This window comes from Pelodiscus sinensis, chromosome 9, assembly GCF_052426305.1.
Source record: "Pelodiscus sinensis isolate ZL-2025 chromosome 9, ASM5242630v1, whole genome shotgun sequence".
Lineage (NCBI taxonomy): Eukaryota > Metazoa > Chordata > Testudines > Trionychidae > Pelodiscus > Pelodiscus sinensis.
This window is the reverse complement of record NC_143060.1, coordinates 7979539-8002902: the sequence shown is the minus strand read 5'-3', so window position 1 is coordinate 8002902 and position 23364 is coordinate 7979539. Positions and strand designations below refer to the sequence as shown.

Below are 23364 nucleotides of genomic sequence, written 5' to 3'. Positions count from 1 at the left end.
GCCTTCATTCTAACCTCCGCAATGCTAACGCCACTGCCTTGCTGTCTACGCTCAGCAATCCATTCAGCCAGCTTAGCCTCCAACTCAGGATATGCAGCACTTTTACCTCACTCGGCCATCTTCATCTGAGGCAGCACTTGCAGGCGCTCTTTCTGCCGTCTCCAAAGCCGAATGTTAGACTCTGCTATGCCATCAAATTCATGGCTGGCAGCTCTCTTGCCATGAGCCTCAGCATAGCTAACAACTTTAACTTTTTCAGCAGTCGTGTAAGATCACCGACAACTCATGGCATCCCAAAGAGAGCATGGAAATGCTGCGTACTGTATATTCATGCGCTCACGCATGATTATCCGGTAATACAAAAAGGCAAGACAAAATACGGCAAAGTCGGGGTGCACATTATAGATAGGAGTTCAGTTTATGCCGGAATTCTCATGTTTAAAAGGTAGGTGCGCATTATGCATAGGTGCACATTTTAGTCAGGATTTTACGGTATTTATGTTCATAAACCACTTTCATAAAGCATCGTGGGGGGAGCTTGTCACAACTGCATAGAGTAAACCTGCCTTGTCTTGAGAGATGCAATCAAACAGAGGCTTCTCCAGGCTTTGCCAAGATCTGTGCAGTTCCATGTGCCATGTTATGGAAATTATTTAGTGAATTAAAATGTATATTTGTAATTCACTATTCTATACCCATGCGTTGGCTGTAAAAAATCGTAAATATAGTGCTTTTGTAGCTCTGGTAAATGAAGCCCTCAATTTGTCTTTAGGCCAACTGAAGTGTAAGCTTCTGCCATATAATGCCAATCTGAGAAGAGTATTTTTTGGCCAAGCAAATGGAGACTGTTGGACTGGAGACTTGGATTCTGTTCTCATCTCTGCCTTCAGTGACCTTTTTCAAGTTATAGAAATGTAGCCGTGCTAGTCTGGTATAGCTGAAACAAAAAACAGGACTATGTAGCACTTTAAAGACTAACAAGATGGTTTATTAGGTGATGAGCTTTCGTGGGCCAGACCCACTTCCTCAGATCAAATAGTGGAAGGTGTGTCTGGCCCACGAAAGCTCATCACCTAATAAACCATCTTGTTAGTTTTTAAAGTGCTACATAGTCCTCTTTTTCAAGTTGTCATTTTTCCTATCTATAAAGCAGGGGAATGCTAGCTGCCTCCTCTGAGGTAAAGATATGAGGCCTTGGTTATTAAGGATTGTGAATTGTACAGAAATATTAAGAATAGTCAATTGAAAAGACTATTCATTGTCTCTTAGCTTGTAGTTCAGGGAATCTTCCCCTAGGCTACATGGTACTGCAGGGCAAGTCCCTCTCACATTCATACTTATGAAAGGATTAGGGATGTAAGTGACTAGTCGACTATCCGATAAGCATAAGCCAGTTTCCCCCCCGCACCATCTCCACAGGGGGTAAGGGAGGTATAGGCACAGTGGGAAATTGCTCATGCCGCTTCTGTTAGGATTCTGCTTTTGAAATGTACAAGAGCCCCAGTGGGGCTCTTGACATTTCAAAAGCAGAAGCCTGTCAGGGAGCGCGGGGCCAGCGGGGGACTCTTGTACATTTCAAAGATTCGGGCACCGCAGGGAGTGAGGGCCCAGCGGGATTTCCATCCTCTCTTCAATTCGTCTATAAGGGCACCTCCACCTTTGAGTTCTCTATTTTTTACATTTTTACAGTTCAAAAGTCGAAGCCCTGCAGGAAGCATGGGGCCAGCAGGGGATTGGCCCCATGCTTCCTGTGGTGCCTGAGCCTTTGAAATGTACACGAGCCCCAGTGAGGCTCTTGTACATTTCAAAAGGAAGCCCCACAGGGAGCGCAGGGCCAGCATGGCGCTCCCTGCGGGGCTTCTGCTTTTGAGTCCCACTAGGGCTCTTGTACATTTCAAAGGCTCAGGCTCCCCCGCTGTCCCTGTGCTCTCTGAGGGGCCAGCCCCCAGCATCTCTAAGATTGGCAGTTCATGGCTCCAGCATGTCTGGGCTTACTACATCAGTTATGAATGTTAAAAAAAGCTGCTTCAGCTCCTCTTTCATTACAAATTAAGCACTGAACAAATCCTTTGGATTTAGCCTCCATAACTTCTTTTTATTCAAGGATTATTTTACTGTGATATATGAAGAATCTTTATTTAGATCCAGTAGGGATCCCTCATGCAAAATGTTCATCTGAAAGGAGAACTATAGCAAACATACCTCACTTAATCCCTGTCACTCATATCCTTTCTCCTGTAGCTTGCAATTGAAAATCTGAGCACTGCTTCTTCTGCAACCTTGTGTTTCAAGAAGCAGTCTCAGATTTATAATACTGTGATAATATGGGAGTAGCATAAACTGGAGTGAAAGAAGAGTGGGAATTCTCTAGCTGGATCACACAGCAGAACCATCAGGATCGGAGAAAATAACATATAGCTGTGGGGAAGAGATTTGTGAGTGCTGTTAATGTGAGAGAACAGCTGAGAATTGTGTGATATACAGCACAGCTTGAAAAAATGGATGAGATGCTCACTAGCCAGAGAACTAAACCTATTAGTTAGAAAGAGATGTGAAAGATAATGCGGTTACCACATGCCAACAATGTCCAGGAATACTACCCTAGTAAGAAAGTCGAGTCTCCCTTTGGTATTCCTCTGGAGTACCCACCTTTGCAACATCAGGAGTTGCACTGGCAATGTTCTGGGATCCCAAGAGCTGTACCTAATTCCAACAGACATTTACATAAACTTTAAAAGATCCAACTGTAGAACAAATGTACCTTTTCTTAGGCAGATTGAATTAGTTCTGCAGTAACTCTATTCCCCCTCCGCCCCCCAATTCATCAGCAGAGTTCTCACTGCTGTGAGGCTAGCTTTTAGGGCTTAGGCAGTTTTTGGCTTTTCTGATGTGTTCTGGCTATCTTATGAGTGTGCTCAGTATAAGCCTTAGTGATGTGGACCGTGACAACCAGCAGCCATTGTGAAATGTGACCCTAAGTCTGGGGAGTCAGCTTTAACTCTGGCTGATGTTAATAGAGCTGTGACAGCTTACTGTAGGGGAGAATTTAGCCCTGACTGTTTAAAAACTATAACATTTGCCTTACTATAAGTAAGTGCAGCGAGAATTACTTTTGAAAAGGAATGTGTGACTATGAAATGTGTTACCATATGGTTCTCAAGCAAACAATTATTTTCAATCTTAGTCCAGTCTATTTTTTCTCCCAAATATAACTGTTCATTCTAATGCTGAAGCTCAGTTTGTACACTAAATATGTTGTTCTTTCAGATAACTTGCCCTGGCGTGCTGCTGAAAGACAAAAATGAACTCTATATCGGTGCCTGTATATTTGGTCAATACAAGAAGACTCAGCGTGTCCCTGCAGCATTTCCACTCTTCTTAGATGAGAAACTAGTATTTGAAAAGGTAAGATCATCACATCTGACATGAGCATTAAAAAACAAAGTACCAGAATCCCCAGACATAAATGATCACACTGAAAATGGTATTTTATTAGTACTAATTACTGCATCTCTTCAACACTAATGACATTTGTTTCTTCCTTACAGATATAGTAAACTTGTGAGCCTATGGCCATAATATATCATGAAGATTTTTTGTTTTTTGTCTTATGATTTGACCTTTTCTCAATAGCTGTTCAATAGTTCCTGCCCAGTGTTATGCTTCTTAAATGTAGGTAAAAATGGAAAATAAAAGTAGAGAGAATGAAAATCAAAAGATTGTTTTTGTAATCTATGTGTAGCAAAACAAATGGAATATGAACTTGGGCTTTCTGATGACAGCTCTCTCCCTATGCGCTGTTCTTTCAGAGTTTGATGTTGCAAGAGCCCCCTTGATGGTACTATAGCCTTGTAATTTACTGTTGCCTATCACCACTTCTGTGTTCCTACTAGTTTCGTTGTGAGTGCCATAGGAGTAATGAAATCCTATACCTTACAAACACAATTCCATTTTTGACTGCTCATGAATAACAATGCTTTGCACGTCTCTAGTGCTTTTCATCCAAGTATCCCAAAGCACTTTCAAAGACTGACTAAGCGTCAACAACAACTTTGTGAGGTAGGCAAGGCCTGGAAAGGGATAATTTCACCCACCACTGATAGGCAGGTGGGAATGGAATATAGCAGCTATTTAACAGTGCACAGCCGGACTGTAGAACAACTTAGGACAGGAAGTGCTGATTACTGTATCCAACTGAAACTGAGGGAGACATCTCGATGTATTTATCAAGTGCAATTTCTGAAGTAGAAATTTAGCCAGAGCACTGGGAATAACATCCATGCTCTAACAAATAGCATCACTTAATAGCTGGAAGTATATAGGTTCTCTATTTTTACATAATCCTCAAAAGTTTGGTACCTCCCACAGTAGGATGCCCCTCAACATCATGCTGAGACAGTGTCTCAGTACTGAATGAGGGAAGAGTGCCAGTGACTGAACCTGCAGCACCACTGTCGGCAGCAAAAATTGCTATATTCCCTCTAATTAGGTGGAGCATTTTTTAAAAAGTGTCATTGAAAGATTTTGTAAGGTTACAGTACATATTTTGAAGCTGAAAATGTATCACTAGAGTACAATTCTGCTATACTTTGCAACTGTTAAAGTGCAGAAGAACATTGCCATTGAAGTATAACTTATTAATCTATTTTCCCCTAGAAATTATAACAACAAACTAAGCACTGTTTTTTCAGGACCTACAAAAATGTAAAGAGCAGCCCTTTCTGGCTTTACAGCAGCAGTTAGTAAATGAACAGGATTCCCAGAGTGGTGCTGACATGATCAGTAACAGTTGTGCACAATCAAGAAAGTAATGGAAGTGTGCCACATTATTTTCAGTTCACTTACAAGTGTCAGAAGAATGATCAACATTATACAAATGGAAAGAAGGGAAAGCAAAAGGGAGAAGAATTATGTTTTCAAATATTGAAGACAGTTGTGCGCTCGCTCAAGTGTGGAAACTCCAATAATGGAAAAAGTTGCTGACATTGTCCCTTTAATCTTGTTCAGCTGAAGTTGAAAGATGAACTTTTGTAACAAGATCAGCTGTTGTTCTTGTAAATTGTTGAAGTCTGTGCAGATGCACTTACCTGATCATGTGATTGACTCTTTATTTATGGTAGGTCACATAATTTAGATAGAGAGGAAGAATCTTGAAAATGTTAGAAATCAGATGACCAAAAGTGCTGTCTTTCTAAGAAATAGATTTTCTGTCTCAATGCCAGTAATAATTTCAGTTTTCTGTTCTTTTTTTTCCCGTATGGGGAGTAGTACTGTTTGCACTAATCAGAATCGCATGCAAACTTTAGTTTTCTCTAAGCATATCTGTTGTTTTTGATCAACTGTGTCCATTACATTTTTTTTTAATCTTTTGTTTTAGGTATTTACTGATGTAGTTGATCCTGGAGAACTTGTTGAACTACTTGAATGTAGGTTTTGCTTTTCTTATCCATTATATTGTATGCACTTAAGGCTAGATCCTCAAAAAGAGAGCTTGTCTCAGCATTGTGATGTCTAATATGCAGGTCAGCAAAATTCATGGCTCCAAGTTTGGTGCTTAGACTCTGTATGCAACGTATTGGGGAATTAAGACCCTTAAAAATAGTCAACGGGGCAAAATAAAGAGAGAGAAACTCGGTCACATAGTGGTTAGTGCTCTTACTGGGAGACTCTGTTCAGTTACTTCTTCAAGGAATATTTAAGTATTACAGGGTTTATCTGGTGCTGCTGAGGTCCTAAACTGAAATAATTTTTGTTTTTCTTCATTTAGATCATTTCTTGGGGGGGGAGGACAGGGGGACGGGACGGATTGGGGATGAGGACATCAGGCTGCCCCAGGGAGAGAGGACAACTCCAGTCCTCTCTCACTGCAGCTTGGATCCAGGTGTGAAGCGTCTCTCCATGGCCACTGTAGCTCCAGTGGACACAGCTGGGGGAAGGGTGCATATCCCCTAGGTGAGGTATGGACACACACACAGATGGACAAACTCTCTCAAATGTATAGAAAGCTGCCCTTTTCTCCACCCCTACTCTTTGCTGCCCCAGTGAGTTATAGGTGTCCTGGTCCCCATCGCTGCCCCCTGTGCTCATTCTATAGTATAACTATCTCTGCTAGCAGACTCCTTCCTTTCCATTTTGTGAGAAACAATTGAATTCCAGGCACATCCCATTGTCCTGGCACAACCAAACCCTGACCTGGCTTTAAGTTAGGATAAGAGGAAGCTACCTACCAAATTAGGTGGTCCTAGCTCTTACCACCAAACAAATGAGTTCTTAAATACATTCACAGCCAGATGGGGGGACAGACAAATGCACATATTCTCTCAAATATATAGTAGAGTTCATACACAGTAGAAAAGCTTTAACAAAAGAGATTGAGAGCCCTACCACAGAACACATTAGAGCATAGTGGTTAGGGTACTCATCTCAGAGGGGAGAGACATGGCTGAAAACACTGCTGTGACCAGTAAAATAGAGATTGAAGCTTGGGTCTTCTACGTCCTGAGTGATTGCCCTGACCATTGAGCAAAGGGAGGCACTTCTGCTGCCTCTTCTTTGGCTGCCATATAGGCTGGTAAGGCAGCCTCTGAGCACGCCTACTGTATCAGGCCCCATGGACGAGACAGATGGAGAGGACTCTGTATTTGTGAATACCTGCTGGGCATATGCCTGGGCTAGGTTCTGAACTACTCAGTGATATCAGGACTTAGCAGTTTTGGTCATGCCCACAAACACAAATGTAGATGCTTAAGGGACTTTGCCAGTGCAAACATAAGGTTCTGGGTAATTTAGTTTCCCATGGGATTATGTGGCCACTGAGCAGGGGTTTAGAGGATCTAAAGTTGGAACGTTAGATGTCTAAAGTGGCATTTAGGCATCCGATTCCCTTTGTGGTTCTAGCTGTTGGTGGCTAAAATCATATTAATAATATGGAATCTAAAGATGTTTTTGAATGTTGAGGCATTATGTTGGGAACAGGAAAGCATTCTTACTATATCTTTGAAACGTTAGTGGTTGAACAATGATCAGTACTCTATCTGTTACAAACTTGTGACCATTACATGAAATAGTCTTTGCTCAATGTGTGATCTTTCAAATGTGACCCTGAGTGTTTTAGAGGATGCATTGGTTTCTTTTGACAATAATAACTTACCAGGAATACAGATCAATAAAAGGCCACTTCCAGAAATATATAAATACTACATTTCTTCAAGTATATTCAAGAGACTGAAATTCAGAACAGTTAAAAACATAGCTGGTTCAAAGACTTCATGAACTCAACAAACTGACCACCTGTAGCAAGCTGTGTTCAAGTACTTTGAACTTCACTGAGTGTTTTACCTTGTCAAATGATGTTGATTTTTTAAAACAGAGTGACTTCACAGTGAACAATGATGTAATACTTTGAGCATGACACGTCATGTTAAAATAGTATTGTGCCTAAACCCAAACTCCAAATATAGGTTTTCTCAAACATTGAGAGAATTATAGTCCAAAACGGGATCCACAGTTCCCGTCTTCTTTCTAGTCTCTTCGAAGAATTGCACCCATCTGCTGCCAAACTTGACAGTGTCGGTTATAAACTTTAGCCAATAACTTATTATTTGCATTATGGTAATGCCTAAGGGCTCCCTTGTGTTAGCCTAGATTTGTAGTATTCATATAAAGTGTTCATAATCTGTTCTTATTGATACATCAAAATTGTCCTTATTACATTAGCTCATACAATGCTGAGATGGTTAAACCAGTGAATGGCTTCTCTTCTATTTTACATATTAAAATGACTTCTGATTATAGTTTATTTTTTGACTTATGAAAAAACTTTTTTTTCCTTTCTAGTTGACACAGCAGTACTTGAACTAATACAACTTGTTCCTCCAGGTATTGTATCAATCTCTTCATAAATTATGCAGTTTAATAGGTGAATTTCCATGAGGACGTACAATCATTTTTCTCAATGTACAAACCATGTCAAAAGCTCTTCAGCAAATAGTCCTCTTAATGTAAAATGCTAATTGATCAAGAGGATCTCATTTTTGAAAAAGAATAAAGCTAAATATTGAAATGTTCCAGTCTCAAGCTTACAAAAGAGATAATACTTTAAAAATTGAAAATAAACCAAAATCACTTAATGCACATTTATAAAAGGCATCAACATTCACTTGTGGTAGGTCTTTCTGTAAGGTTTCAAAGTGCATAATTTTGTTCTCAAAATGACACTTTTATTTTAATGGTGACCGCTGGGAAAATCCTTATCCATGCTATAAATATTACAGGTCTCTGGGGAAAGGTGAAGATAATAAATAATGATTTGTCCTACTTCTGTTATAGGTTTGTGTGATTATAAAACATCTATCTTAATGAAATTCAAATGTTCCCATGGATAACATAAATCTGCATTTTATTGGAACTGCAATAGAATTTGAAGGAAGACTTGTTTGAGAACCCTGGAATTAAAAGCATCCATAGTTACAGATCCTTAATAAAACCACAGCAAGCAAGAACATATTTGTTTCTGTTGGTGGCTCACTGAGATATTTATGCCAACAAACAAACTGAGTGTGGATTTAATTGTTGTGGAAGCATAGGAGATATTAGGAGGAGAGTTGTAATTTGAGGGGCTCAAATTATGGACATTTGGCAAAATGACTGTGATAGATTATATGAAACTTTCAAATTGTTCTATCTTGTGGTTTTTTTTCCTTGAAGAAAATAGAACAAGATTTCATGATCTTGAAATACTTTTGCTTGTATCTAAATTCCTTTCTGACAGCCAGATACATCTCTGATAAATAACCATAATTGTTTTGTAATACGGAATAACAGATGTGAAGTTGGCTGCTGTTAGAAAACCATTGTCTGTACATAGGAGGGGAAGAAGGAAAGAAATTGAAGAAATGTTATAGGAAAATCTTTCATAAGTCTCTTAGTACAACAAAGGCAGTCTACTTTATATAAATTAGATACAGTATTCAGTAAAAGGTGCTTAAGAGCCTGATCCTGCGGATTCTTACTACTTGGCTTAGTCCCATTTTAGTCAGTGGTCGTGTAATAAGAGTTTACTCTTAATTTTTAAAGGTTAAAAAGTTATACTGGTTTCAGCATAGTCTTGTGCATGTGTGCCTACACTGTACAACTCTTTCCCAATAAATTAAGTACATATTTTCTTTATAGTGGGAGAAATTCTAGCCACTTATGAAGAAACTACAAGAGTTTTTCTGTTCCCTGACCCTAAGCTTACTCGTGGGCACCATGGTTCAGATCGTGAAGTTTTAATGAAGAGGTCTGCTAGTTTTACAGTAAGTGCATATCTGTGTATTGTGCTTATGATACGGTATGTTTCACAGGAACAGCTCTGTGAACTACCTCCAGCCAAAAGTGATTACTTTTGACAGATAATTCAATACCTGAAATGGCAAGTACTAATCCCAGGCTGAACTTTGTGAAGATAGAATCTGTCTGCTGGAAATGTTATTTTTAACTCGATGTGCAAACTGTACGTGTATAATGTGAACATGTTAGTATCTAGATTGGTTTGCTATGTAGTACCATAGCTTGTTATACGTTCTTTTCATCCATCCAGTGGGTGGGAAGCTAGATTTAGTACCAGCAAGAACCATCAAATTGTACAGTAGTAAAATTACAAAACAGGACAATCTTATTTGTCTAGCTCTCTTCCTCACATCTTCTTTTTGTTGCATTTTGTCTCAAGTTACCTCAGATCCTCTGGGTCAAGGTATGGTGATCCATCTGTTTGTACAACACTGGGCATAGTGGTACTCGAGCACTCATTGGGGCTTGAAGGATCTCACTCACAAAGAATAAATAATCATCATAACTTGTATTTCATCTTGATTTAGACCAGGGCCACTCAACACGTGGCCTGTGGGTAGGATCCTTTGAACATGGCCTCCACAGGGAACACGCTTCACAATGGCGAGGCGTCTCCCAGGCGGGGTGAGCATTGAAAGACACAAGTGGACGGGCTGGCTGGAGCAGACGAGTACAGGGTGTCGGCGTTTCTAGTCCCCAGGGAGGAAGTGCCAGGAGTGCTGGGGCATTGTGTGAAAGAAGCTATTTGCATATATTTGCATATATATTTGCATGTATATGCAACCACACTTACGTTGCAGCCCTCTTCATGTGCTGTGAGTATCATAGTGGCCCCTGGGGCTTCCAAATTTGAATAGCCCTGATTTAGACACTGTTATAGCTTGGTTTTCTCTTCTAGAACTTGTTTGTCAAGGTCTCTTCAGCCTCCATTCACGCTGACTGGCCAAGCCATTTTAGAAATTAGCCACATTTACCAGCCATACAAAAGCCATAATAGCCAATGGGTGAGTGGCACAGGGAATAGAATGAATTAGCATTAATTGTTTGTAGCAGCGAGCTCAAATGTGCACAAAATGAAAATAAGATTGGTCTCAGCAGGCCCCATGGTATGTGTTTAAAGCTGATGATTCTCAGAAGGGAATGGGATAGTCCTGAAAGCAACTTTAAAAGAAATACCTTTGGGAACTGTGCTTTTGCTTAATTTGATATAATTGCATCATTAAAGTGACAAAACACTGCGATTGAGATGATTTGGGACTCAATTGTTCTGTTCCTACTAGATTTTTTTAAAATTGATGATTAAAGGTCAAAAATGGCTTGCAGCTGGTACACTGTGCCCCATAAAGACAACCTGAAAATCATCCTGCTAAAAATAGAGGTGCTAATTTGATGGTCAGAGGCAGCATACTTCATCTGAATGACTTGAGTCACAGAGAGGGGGTTATGATGATGGGTTGTATTAAAATGAACTTTGTTTAAATGAACATCTAGTTGGGTGAGTTGGAATCCAAATAGGTGTGTTTAAGTGATTCTTCTAGTACCACAAAATTGTACCATCATGTGATGTACTTGGAAGCCTGTTTATAACCAATCCAGATCTGAATCAGGAGTGTTTTTATGCCACCTTGCAATACAGAGATGTACTTTGTTTTAGAAGATTCCACAATAACTGCTTTGCACACATCTTTTTGTTAACATCCTGTCTGCAAGTTATCGAGTATTATTTAGTCTGATGCTACATACACTACAAAAGCAAATTGCACTGCATTAGGTCAACTTCTATTATTATTAGGAAGATTTTTTTCCCAAATGAAAATTATAGTCCTATCACACATTGCTGTAAGACTTAAGGAAAATAGATGGTTGAGTAGTATTAAATAGAAAGTTTATTAGAAAAAATGTTTTAAAATTAAAAGCTGGAACTCTTCAGTTCTGATGCACATCTCTGAAATTTCTTAATGGTAAATCAAATGTATTTGTATTCATTTTGAAAGGCTTTCTCTTTGAGATACTTAAAATACAACAGTGGTCCTATGACCAGATAGTTGGCTCTGTGCAACAGTCGTTATAATGAACCATGGTAATTCTGCTGTGAGTTAGAGCCTTTCATTCTTGTTGAGGAGTTGAGCAGAGCCAGATGGAGCATCAGCAGCTGGGTAATGAAGCTATAGTAGCCCTAGAATGACTGGAATGATGGAATGGAGAGAAAGGTGCTCCAGTCTTTCTCACTTCCAGGAGAGTACATGGAGCAGTTTAGATGGTGAAATCCCTTACTGCAGAAGCATGTGTAATATATCAGGTTGTCTGGGACACCACTGTGAGGGTCAAATCAGGGCGAACTGCTTCGAACAGGGCTATTTACAGCCCAAGACTGGAGTCCTCCTCATAAAGCACCAAACCAGTCACAGACAGCACTCCAGCTGCCACCCTACCCAGCAAGAAGTCTCATAAGCCATCCCCTTAGACACTCCATCTTTACCTGCGCCACAATCAGCACCACACTTTTACACAGGTGAGAGGTTATGAAAACCCATCTCACCAACTCCAAACCGGTTCTCCCAGTCCCAAAGGACCAGCCACAGTCCCAGGTCAGTTTATACCTCATCTTATCCTAAAGAGCATGCTGTGTCATCCCTTTAGAATCTAATGGTTTATTAATAAAATGAAAGAAAAGGTTGAGAGTAGGGGCATGTCTAAACTACATCCCTCTTTCAAAAGAGGGATGTAAACTAGACAGATCAAAATTGCAAATGAAGCCGGGATTTGAATTTCCCATGCTTCATTTGCATAATGGCGACCGCATGTTCTTTTGAAAATGGGCATTTCGAAAGTGAACCGCTGTTTACATGCGGTTCTTTTGGGGGAAAAAAACACCCTTTTTCAAAAGATCCTGTACTCAAAAAATGAGGTTTACAGGATCTTTTGAAAAATGTTTTTTTTTTTTTTTGAAAGAACCGCATTTAGACAGCAGTTTCACTTTCAAAATGCCTGTTTTTGAAAACACACAGCCGCCATTATGCAAATGAAATGCGGGAAATTCAAATCCCGGCTTCATTTGCAATTTCGATCTGCCTAATTTATATCCCTCTTTCGAAAGAGGGATGTAGTTTAAACATAGCCTAGGATTGTTAAAGAATGCACATTGCTTACATCAATCACCAAGGTCTTGATGCAGGCTCTTAGAACAGATGTAACAGATTGCTAGCTTATAAGTCTCTTGTGTACATCCTATGTTAGGATGGGTCAACAAAGTCTTTCCGGCCCTCCGTCCATAGCAAGGATGCTTGTGGAGTCAAGAGGAGGATTGAAGACAAAGATGAAGGTTCCCTCAGGCTCCTTTTATAATCGTACCCATGCAGAGGGAAATCCATTGTTCTCCTGAGTGATGGTACCTCCCAAAATGGAACTGATCACATGATCAACTCACCTTCCCAAGTCCTTTAGGCAAGCAGCCATAGGATAACTGCTGGTCTGCAGGTTCGCAGATGCATTCCTCAGGTGTTTATTGGCAACCTTAAGAGCCATTGTCCGGGCACCATCGCTATTCAGCACAGCTATCCTCTGAATAACCACTCCTCAAAATAGGTGGTCGACGCCTATTGCTATCTCCAGGTATGTCTACACTACAGTGCTATTTCGAATGAACTTAATTCAAAATAGTTAATTCGAAGTAAGCTAATTCAAAATAATGCTTCTATACACAAAAACTATTTTGAAATAGCGCTTTGCTATTTCGAAATAGGGTCCACTCAGTGTGGACATGCTGAACGGAAGTTAAGGCTGGCCAGAACCAGTGCGGGCAGGGCATCAGGTTAAGACTTAGTGTATGGGGCTGCTGCCTGAGGCTAACTGAACTCCGTGCTTAAAGGGACCCTACCCCCATCCTGCACAGACAGTTCTCAGGGTTCCCCGCTTGCTTGTCTACCTCAATGAGGGACAGCAAAGCAATCCTGTCTTGGAGTGCCCTGGGTGCTCCAACTCAGGACACCAACTCGGCCACATGAAGCCAGAGCTGCCCCTGGACATTCTGGTGGGTCTCATGGGGTTGTTGCCATCAGCCTGGCTGCACTTGCTGTAGGCTGCCATCCGGGGGTTTCCTGATGTCAAATAAAAAGCAAGGAATGTTCAAAAATAGAAACTGGGTTTATTGAACAAAACTGGGGGAGGGGGTGAAGGATGAACCTCTGGGGAGACTGGGAAAAGGAGGTGAGAGAGGGGAAGAGAGAGGGTGGGAGAGGGGTGGGGGAAACCTGGGAGGAGGGAGCTGGAATGGGGAAGCAAGCGGAAGAAGGGGGAGGGGAAGCTCAAGGTTCAGGGTTGTAGGTCTTGCCAGACCAACTTGACTTTCATGCAAACCTGCTCCTGGGTTCGCATGTGGCCTTTGGTGGCCAGGCTGGCAGCTATCCTGCCATAGACAGCCGCGTTCCTCCATATAGTGCGGGGATCATGGACGTTGGGGGCACCCCCCCAAACCTGAATAAGGGCCACGATCTCCACCCTGGATCAGGAAGGCGCCCGCCTTCTCCAGCCCCTGGAAGGCTCCTGGGAGCTGGCAGACTGCTCCTGGGGAGCGGTGGAGGGCTGGCTGCCAGTGGCTTGCTGACTCCTGTTTTGGGGCCACTAGGTGTGGGGCCTCAGTGGCCACTGCTGGCTCTGGGCTGGCAGGCTTGGAGCTGGCACAGGCACTGTGGCCAGAATCTACCCCTTTAATGGCTCCTGGGTTGGAGGAGAGGAGAGTAAGTTTTCCTGGTTGTGCCCAGAGTGGCCACCAGCGCTTCCTGGGAAGGGCTGGAGGCCCCCTATTTTGAATTAAGTCTCTACACAGCCCTTAATTCAAAATAGCTATTTCAAATTTGGTGTTACTCATAGAATGAGGTTTACCAAATTCGAAATAAGGGCTCCACTATTTCAAATTTATTTCGAAATAGTGGTTTGCCTGCGTAGACGCTATTAAAGTTAATTCGAAATAACTGCTGTTATTTCGAATTAACTTTGTAGTATAGACATACCCTCCCAGACACAAAACATTTAAAATATAAGTACAGAGCCCAAATTCATAACTTTACATGTAAAAGTCCTACAAGTATACGAGTAGCATACATAGAACCAGCAGAGCATAAGCTTTCATTAGACACCTCACTTGGCCCACTTTGCAGAGAATTTGGGGCAAACACAGAATAGCGTGTTCAATAATGATCTGCAGTTTCCTGATATAACCCAATAATGTGACAGCATGCATGCCTCCTTCCTCCCGGAAACATGGAGGGAAGTAGTGGGTAATGACGATACTCCAAGAAGAACCTAAATAATTCATAGTGGGGAGAGGGGTATGGAATGGAAGATTTGATGGCTTGGGCAGCCATGAGGGAGAAAACTCTCCCTTCCAGACTCAGAGGGAAGAGTTTCACATGTTCCTTCCTAGAGCCCCCGATCATGCCAGCTGTCTCTCTTGTTGGGTGGATCTCCTCCTTGTTTCTGAAATGCTTCAGATACCTTAGTTTTGGAATGATAGATGCTTCTGCCCTGCCCCTCTTGGGTGAAAGTTGTTCCCAATGTTACACCAGTAAGATATACTTGCTGTCCCTGGAGGCCCCAAACAGTGGATTTTCATTTTATTTCTAATGGTAAAACATTTAATACAGATTTTGAGAATCAAAACCATTCCCCTTATTTCCGCACTAGTCAGTGGAGTTTTTCCCAGAAGAAATGTTATAACTAGTTGCAGTAACAAATATGTTTGACTGACAGCTTTGCTACATGAGTGCTTTGATGCACATTAACTTTTTCTTTTGTTAACACAAAAGGTAGCGAAAGCAAGGTTACTATTCTAGACTCCAGCTAGGCAGTGACAAGCCATGTTTGTTTAGCACTGCTAATCTGTCTGTTGGAAAGAATCCCGAGATTAGGATATCAGAACCCCTCCTGAAAACTGGCACTTGGCTGATAATGTCTCCAGCAAAATGTCTTACCAGGCTCACAAAACATACTAAAATACAAGACATTCCGGGAGTTCTCCCTGAGAACAATTTTATTTCTTTTTTTCCCCGGGCTGGTGATGTCCTGCTGATGCTTTTGCTGACTCTTCTGCATTTCTGTGCAGACCTCTAAGGACTTGATTAACCTGCTCTGATTGTGACTGCTTATATAATGTACTGTCTTCTCCCTCTGTGCAATATTTGCAGCATCACTTAAATGACCTTTCCCCCCTCCAGTATCTTTAATTACAGTTTCAACCAGCGCACTGTTGATTTTTTGTTGTTGTTTTTAACAGAGTGCTTTTTCTCTTAGCACTAACAATTGCAAACCGGTCATCTACTTCCAAAGTTAGGGATGTAAGCAGCTAGTCAATTTTATGCTTATCGGATAGTTGACTAATCCCTCAACTAGTTGCTCCTCCCCCCACCTTACTGCCTCTGTGAGAGAAGGAGCAGGAGCCGGTGCTGGCAGGAGCTGTCTTAGTAGCCAGTTCCCCTGAGCACCATCTCCACGGAGGGAAGGGGAGGGAGGGAGGTAGCGGGGACTGGGCACGAGCTGATTCCTAGCTCACGTCCAGTCCCAGATGTTGTGCCTCTTGTTTTAAAATGTATTCAGAGCCTGCTGCAGCTCCCCTGCTTATTGACTAGTCAATGGAAATTTCATCGATTAGTCAATCAGTTGATTAAACTAAATTTAACATCCCTATCCAAAGTCCTTTGTAAGTATTAACTCGCTCTATAGCATTCCTGTGATCCAGTTGATGTTGGACCCATTTGACTGCTGGGTAAACAGGAGGCACAGAGAGGCTAAGCAATTTGCCCAAGAATACCTGCACCCACAAGCCCCTGGCAGAGTAGCGAGTAGAACAAAGGAGTTGATGCCCTTTTTCCTCTCTTGCTGTTAGTCTGGGTGTTTCTATGGCTCCCATTACTATAATACCAAAGTGCTAGTCCAAACGTGCTCTCACATAACTGTTTTTCTGTTGAACACATTTCTAAAGTTGGTCTCTTTAAGAACAGGAGGTACTCTCCTGAGGCTTTTCATAGCAGATACATTAATTCTAATTTTCTCCTTTTTAGACTATTAATGGCAGTTGATAATTCATGTAGATAATAAATATGAGTGCTGATTAAAGAAGGTCAGCTTTAAAATGTGTTTATACCCTGCGGTTTGACTTTTTCATTTCTGCTCTTGCACTTCTGATTTAATACTTTAGCATGGGGCCAGATCACACCATCTCCTGAGTGGTGGAGAAATCAATGGTGTAGGCATGGGGGAAGGAGAGGTGTCTCTTATGGAGTTCTCCCAAAATTCTTAGGGTGACAGAAACAGGGTTCACAATGGAAGAAGACTTCCTTAAAATATCTGATGATCTTAGAGGTCTGCTGGAGACATGAGAGGTGCTGATGCAGAGATCTCTCACTTCCATACTGAATTCAAAGCCCCTCTGTCTTTCCATGGTAGACACCTTCTCTTCATGTGTGGCAGCATCCAGGATCACCAGGCTCTAGCAGCTCTCTTGCAGAATGTCCAAGCCCTCACCTTCCTGTCTCACAACCCATTTCTGTGTTCAGATACTTAGACACCGGTATCCTCTCCGGGTCTGGGGACCTGGACCTGTATAGACCTGTGGTGCTTGGAGGGGGTCAAGGGATGAGGTTCTGTAGGGACAGCTGATGCCTAGCTCTCTTCTGCACAGCTGAGAAAGATGTGTGTAGATGGGTCCCTCTGTCCATTGATCTACAGAGCATGGCATAGCCATGTTACTCAGGAACCGTTAAGCACGAGACTATCTGTTTAACTGACCCTCAGTTGTTAGTTAACTGCCGTGGCTGGACCAGGGCCAATCGGTGGGGCGGGGCAGGAGAGCCACTTGGCCTGGGCGGGGCTCCTATTTAGACACTTGTTAGCATTTGTTAAGTTTAGCAACTTGTTTTTAAGCACGTCCCTAGCATGGTATGACTCTTCATTCTCTACGCATTTTTCTGACTTTATACACAATCAGTGAATACCAAAAATTCACATATAAATAAATAGAAAAACTAGTTGAGAATAATAAATAGAAATCACAAGCAAAATTATATTTATAAACAAGTTTGCAAAGTCCAGTAGGAATGAAACTTGCAAATCATTATTTGAATCTTTACTGATGCTGTAACATGACATGAAAAATCTTTAAAACTGCTTTTGACAAAGAAATATATTGAAATAAAAGTCAGACCTTAATTGTTGTACAAAAGCAATATAATCATCTGTAATTGAATTGTCAGAAATGCAAATGTTATCTTCTTGACATTTACCATTGCTGTTCTGTCTTTTCTAATTATCTTTATTAAAGGCTGAAATTAACAAAGGAAGTGGTTTAAAATTAGGAATGGTTTGTTACATTAGGTGGCATTTATTTCTTTGATACCCTTTATCTTTAGTAGGAGCTTGATGTTCAATTATTGTCTCTCTTCTAGGGAATTGCACCAAAATTGAGATTTTCTACCAGCTCCCTTATTACAGAAAGCCTGTTAAGTTCAGGAAGGACTCATGTACAGGTTAGCATAATTTAACTCTTTGTGATTTAATTTCTTGATTTAAATTGATAACTTTGCTGTCAAATGATTGTGTGTACTACTCCTTAAAACTGTTTTTCATCTTTTTGTTTTGGATAAAACTGTTGTCATAGGTGCTTGACAACTTGATTACATTTTTAATCCAGCGTGAGTAAAGAGAATGCTTGGTGCATAACCCTAGGTACTGAGAGTTCCTCAAATTCAAAACAATTAACCACTGTCTTATCTTGTGTTCAGCTGAGATGTGAGTCCCTTATGTGTGTGGAGTTGGTAAGATGCCTTCTTATCATTATCTAACAGTAGCCTGTTGATGACACATTATTAAAAACAAAACTAACCAATGCATAAAATATAATTGTAAATATCTTGAGAAATTATTTTTGTAATAGAGATGAAGGCTTCATTTTAAAAGATAACCATCAACTTGTCAATCAAATATCTATCTGGAGGTCCTGAAACAATGATGATTAACTCTTCCATTAGTTCATTTAAAATAACTAGAGGAAACCTTTTTTTTTTTTTTTTGACAATTTGTTGACTGTGTGTGTTTGAAAGCATTTTGTGTATAGTCAAGTTTCACTGTTTTGAGCCTCCATTGGGCTTCTTGTCTTATGTACGTGTATGATGACATTACTCTTTTCCATGTTGTTCAAAATAGTATTTGTAGTAATAGCAACAGTGAAACTGAAAATGTGCGGGTTGTAGGCAGGAATGTTCAGATAGCCTGTGAATGTTTGGGTGGCGGTGATGACTTTGTTTTTATCCTTATATAGGAAAACAAAGAAAAACTTTTATCAATATTTTTAAAGGCGGATTTTTTAAACGGCACATTTTATCAGAAAACTGAATGCTTCTGAACTGGTAAACCTAAAAAAATCAAGTTGACATTGTCACTTCAGAGAAATGTCATCACACTGGTGTTTTTCTGAAATGTACGAAAAATGTACTTGACATTTTTTAACATACTAAAATGTAACTGAGATGATATATAGTCTTAAACATGTAACTCATCATGAGTGTAGAGGGAAAGGCAAGCAAAAAACAGCAAACACATCCCAGTTATTTTGTAGTTCATTTCTGTTTCAATTCTCATACACTGATTTAGTGCAGGTGTGTACTGCATATGTGATCTCTTTTTATTTTAAAAGGAAAAGTAATTTCCAAAGGAAAGTCAGAAAACTATTTACAAAATTTTAAACCAATAAAAATAAGACTTAATTAAATGGGAAATTGGAGCCAAACTTTCTCTGAAATTCCAGTTCCTCATACTGTGACATTCAAAATCAAAATGTGCCATTGAGAGAGCATTTAAATCATAGCTTTTTCCCACTAGTATGCTTCCAACTATAAAGCTTGTAGAGGCAGCTGAAAGATGACCTTGTGTTGAAATTACAAAAGAGTGATAATGTATTATAAATTACAAATTAAACTTCTGCACTGAAAGTATTAATCCTGACAGTTGACTTTTAAATGGGTAAGTGAAGTAGCTAATACAGGTTGTACCTCTTTGGTCCAGCACCCTCAGGACCTGAGTGGTCCAAGATGAGGTATTTTTCCAGATCAGGGAAGGTTATTTTAGGTCCCCTGATCCCCCTCCAGGCTTCTGGGCTCCCCCCATAGTCCAACTGAGCCACATGTCAGCTCCCTGCCCCTCCCCTTGCAGCCTAGATGAATTGCATGACAGCTCCGCCTCCCTTCCTTCCCCCTGCAGCCCAACACCCTGCAGCATGCTGGGACTCTCTGATCCTGGAACTTCCGTGATCATGCCAGACCATGGATGTTGCTAGACTAGAGAATCACGGATTTTAGAAGTGCAACCTGTAGTTATGACGGCTCTTTCTTTAACTCTTAGTTCAGTGATGCGGGTTACAAAAGAATTGTGGTTTATTAATATACTGTGCATGTGTACAATATGGTATTTTAAAGCTTTTGTCAATTCTGAGCTAGACCGCTTTGCTGACATTTTAAATGGTCTCCAAACTTTGCCTCCAAACCTTGTATTTGTGCATGCAACAAAATCTATTTTTATGGGCAAATGTTTTCAGTTTGAATTTGCATTATGTTATTAGCATAATTTACGAGGAATACTGGAAAATGAGTCCTTACGGCTGTAATATTGTAGCTTTTTTGGTAATAGCCTCCTCTTTTTAGAAAAAAATCCCCATCTCTCTAGAAAATGCATTTTAAAGCAGTTAACTAATTGTGACTCTTTGGTCAGCTTCTAAAATGCACATAATTTAACCATAAACAAAAGGTCAGTCTGATGTCATCCACTATTTTTTAAAAAAATAAGCAGATGTATTTAACCTGCACACAGAAAAGTAAAAACTTCTTTAAATGAGGCTATAAAAATGTTAGCAAGATGAAAAAATATTTTCAAATCTGTCAACTTTTAATCATATATGTTAGGTGGAGTTGATATTAAATGAACTAAAGTGACATAATTCAACTTAATTTTATATAGTGTCTTTAGCATCAACTGTGTGGGCAAGCTAATTGGATAAGCATCAGGCACTTAACCTTAAAGTCTGACATTTAACAATGTGCATTTTATCCTCCTCCTGGTTTTAAACAAATTATTTTCAAAGGACCAGCTCTGTGGTGTTTTTTTTTCTAAATTGCTGTGATTATAGTTTCGTTAGGGTAACTTGGACTGACATACATCTATTTCTGTCGGAAGTGCTTGTTCTCCCTTTGCAGATGTTTGTTTGTTATATTATCAGTAGCAGTCTTTTCTCGGCATGCTGTCAGGCCAGATAATTTCTCTTTTCACTTTAGGATAATTTGGATCGGGTGCATCATTCAACACCAAATGGAAGATTCCAAACAAGGTCACCAAAGAAAAACACCCCTTCACCTGAGAAAAACAGGAACTGCTTAGCAACAAAGAACTATGAGCAGCCCACAATAGCTTCTAAATCACGATCTCCATCTCCATACACAAAAAGACGAATGTGTGAGCTATCAGAAGAAGCCAGACAACGACTGGCCCATTTAAACCTTGGGCCTTTTGAATTCAGAAGAGAAACAGATAAACCTCCATTTGTAATTAGACATGTATGTATTCTCTGCAAAGTGTTTCCAATTTAAGCTCAGATCAAACATTATTCTTTCACTAAATATTACTCCCCAAATCCTAGTTTATATGAAAAATCTTTTTTTCTCTTAAACAGCCTTCTACATAGTCATTTTAGATGTAAAATTAACTAGAATAAAAGTCCTTTTGTCAACGTTGGTAACTGACAAGGATCAAAGTCTTTCATGAATACCATGTTTAAATTCTGAATGCTCATTCTTTTTCATCTAGCACACTGGACAGCATAATAGGTGCATAATTCAAGTTGGAAGTAATTGGTATTAGTATTAAAAGTGGTTGAATAGGATTTGAAAAGAGTGCAGAGTGACTTTATGAAAAGTCAGACTTCCTCCTCCTCCTTACCTCTCATTACATTATCATCTTGTCTTTCAAATTGTCCTTTTCTTAACTAAAATCTAAACTTGATTCTTCAGATTCCTGAGCATTCTGACCCTGGTTATCAAAGTGATTTAAACATGTGAATCATCCTTCTGAAGTAAACAGGACTACTGTTGCTTAAAGCTGAGCATGATCTTAAGCATTTGGCTGGACTCGGTCCAATATGCTTAGCATATTGGAGGAGCATATTGTTTGAAATGTGCTTTGATGTTAATGTTTGTTTTTCTTATTATTCCCCACAATCACTATAAGTCTCTACTTCTAAAAATTCAATCTTGAAATAGTGCAGAGAGAAAGACAAATGGGGCTATTTTATTTCTGGGCTATGACATCAGGGCTTATGTGCAATTTCAGCAATCTTATCTACCACATTATCTGATTATCTTTGTTACTTCTCTGATTATTCCATTTTTAGCTTATTTCTAATTAATTCATTAGCATGTGTTGTCAAACTCTGAAATTCACTTACAAGTTTTCTTTTACTCCTACATCCCCTTTAGACATTCAGATGAGCCTTAAGCAACCATTAATCTTGAATCTATTGCTTATCATACTCCCATGGATATTATTTTTTTCTTTTAACTCAAAGTAGTCAGTTCTCCCATTTCTGATCTATAAGTGATGTTCATAGAGTAATTACAGCACCTTTACATGCCAATTGCTTATTCTGATTACTCCAACTTTTGATTCTTCAGTGCCTCTTCTACAAAAAGAAAATATATATCTGCTGCATTCTTTTAATGAATCATATCCAGACTTTCATTGCCTTTCTGATGCGATAACACTCCTTAAAGATATCTTTAATGCTGAGGTCGACTTGGACTGGGAAGTCTGTGTGGGTATGTCTACACTAGCCCCCTAGTTCGAACTAGGGAGGCTAATGTAGGCATTTGAAGTTGCAAATCAAGCCCAGGATTGAAATATCCCGCGCTTGATTTGCATCTTCCCGGCCAGTCGCCATTTTTGAAATTTACAAGTCCGGACTAACTGCCTGCGTCTACACGCGGCTGGGACCTGGTAGTTCGAAATAAAGCCTTAGTTCGAACTACTGTTAAACCTCATCCCAGGAGGAATAACAGGTAGTTCAAACTAGGGCTTTATTTCGAACTACCGGGTTCCTGCCGCGTGTAGACACAGGCATTTAGTCCGTACCTGTAAATTTCAAAAATGGCGCCCGGCCGGGAAGATGCAAATCAAGCGCGGGATATTTCAATCCCGGGCTTGATTTGCAACTTCGAATGCCTACATTAGCCTCCTTAGTTCGAACTAGGGGGCTAGTGTAGACATACCCTGTGTTACATTAAGCTCAAAATTTGAACTTGCTAAAACATTATTCTTTAATTAGGAAGGAAGTGTAAACCTTTAAATATGTAGGTGAGATCTGAACTTTTTCAGGTAAATATTAGATTACTAATTTGTAGAGAATGTTAAAAAAGAAGGCTTTTCCTTTTTTCGTTTTATTTGACAGGTTCCTATAGCAGACTCATGTTTGGCAAAGTTTAAAACAAGAACTTATACAGATTCAACCTCTGTAGTCCAGCACCATCTGGTCTGGCATGATTTCAGTTAGCCAAATTTATACTTGTCATGGGTGTGGCCAAGATTCCCATGATCCCATAAAATTTATTTAGAGCCACCATTCCTAGCTCTCAGTGTTCTGTGCTGTTATTTAACTCTAATTTACCCTAAATGTCTTCTAAGAGCTCAGTAAGCAGTGAAAGTATTGGTAGTGCTGCTGGACAATATTGATCTCCCATGGTTTGGCAAATCGTCTGGTTTGGCACAAGTCAGGTCCCAAGCGTGCCAGACTACAGAGGTTCAACCTGTATTTATTGGTTACTTTGAGTTTCTGTAAGAAGGGTCTAATGGATCTACATTAATACATAAGACAATACGTTACACCTTGTTCTGTTGCTCGTCACACTCTTGCCTCTTTTCTGGTTTGCTTTTTAATTTCTGTTTAAGGGTTTTTATAACTATGTGCTTACACTATTGTCTGTGGAGTAATACTACATTCACACA

The 23364-nt window shown here is 40.1% G+C and overlaps 1 protein-coding gene across 2 annotated transcripts in view; it reads left to right on the top strand.

Annotated features, from left to right (window-relative positions):
* Positions 1–23364, top strand: part of SPATA6 (spermatogenesis associated 6) — a 60610-nt gene that overhangs the window by 6568 nt on the left and 30678 nt on the right. For both annotated transcript variants that reach the window (XR_016350236.1, XM_075935945.2), the window contains exons 2-7: positions 3268–3405; positions 5378–5426; positions 7837–7878; positions 9172–9296; positions 17769–17849; positions 20646–20924. Coding sequence is in view for 1 of the 2 variants with exons in the window: in XM_075935945.2 (XP_075792060.1) it covers positions 3268–3405; positions 5378–5426; positions 7837–7878; positions 9172–9296; positions 17769–17849; positions 20646–20924 (714 nt within the window). In the remaining variant the exon portion in view is untranslated. The remainder of the gene's footprint in view (positions 1–3267; positions 3406–5377; positions 5427–7836; positions 7879–9171; positions 9297–17768; positions 17850–20645; positions 20925–23364) is intronic.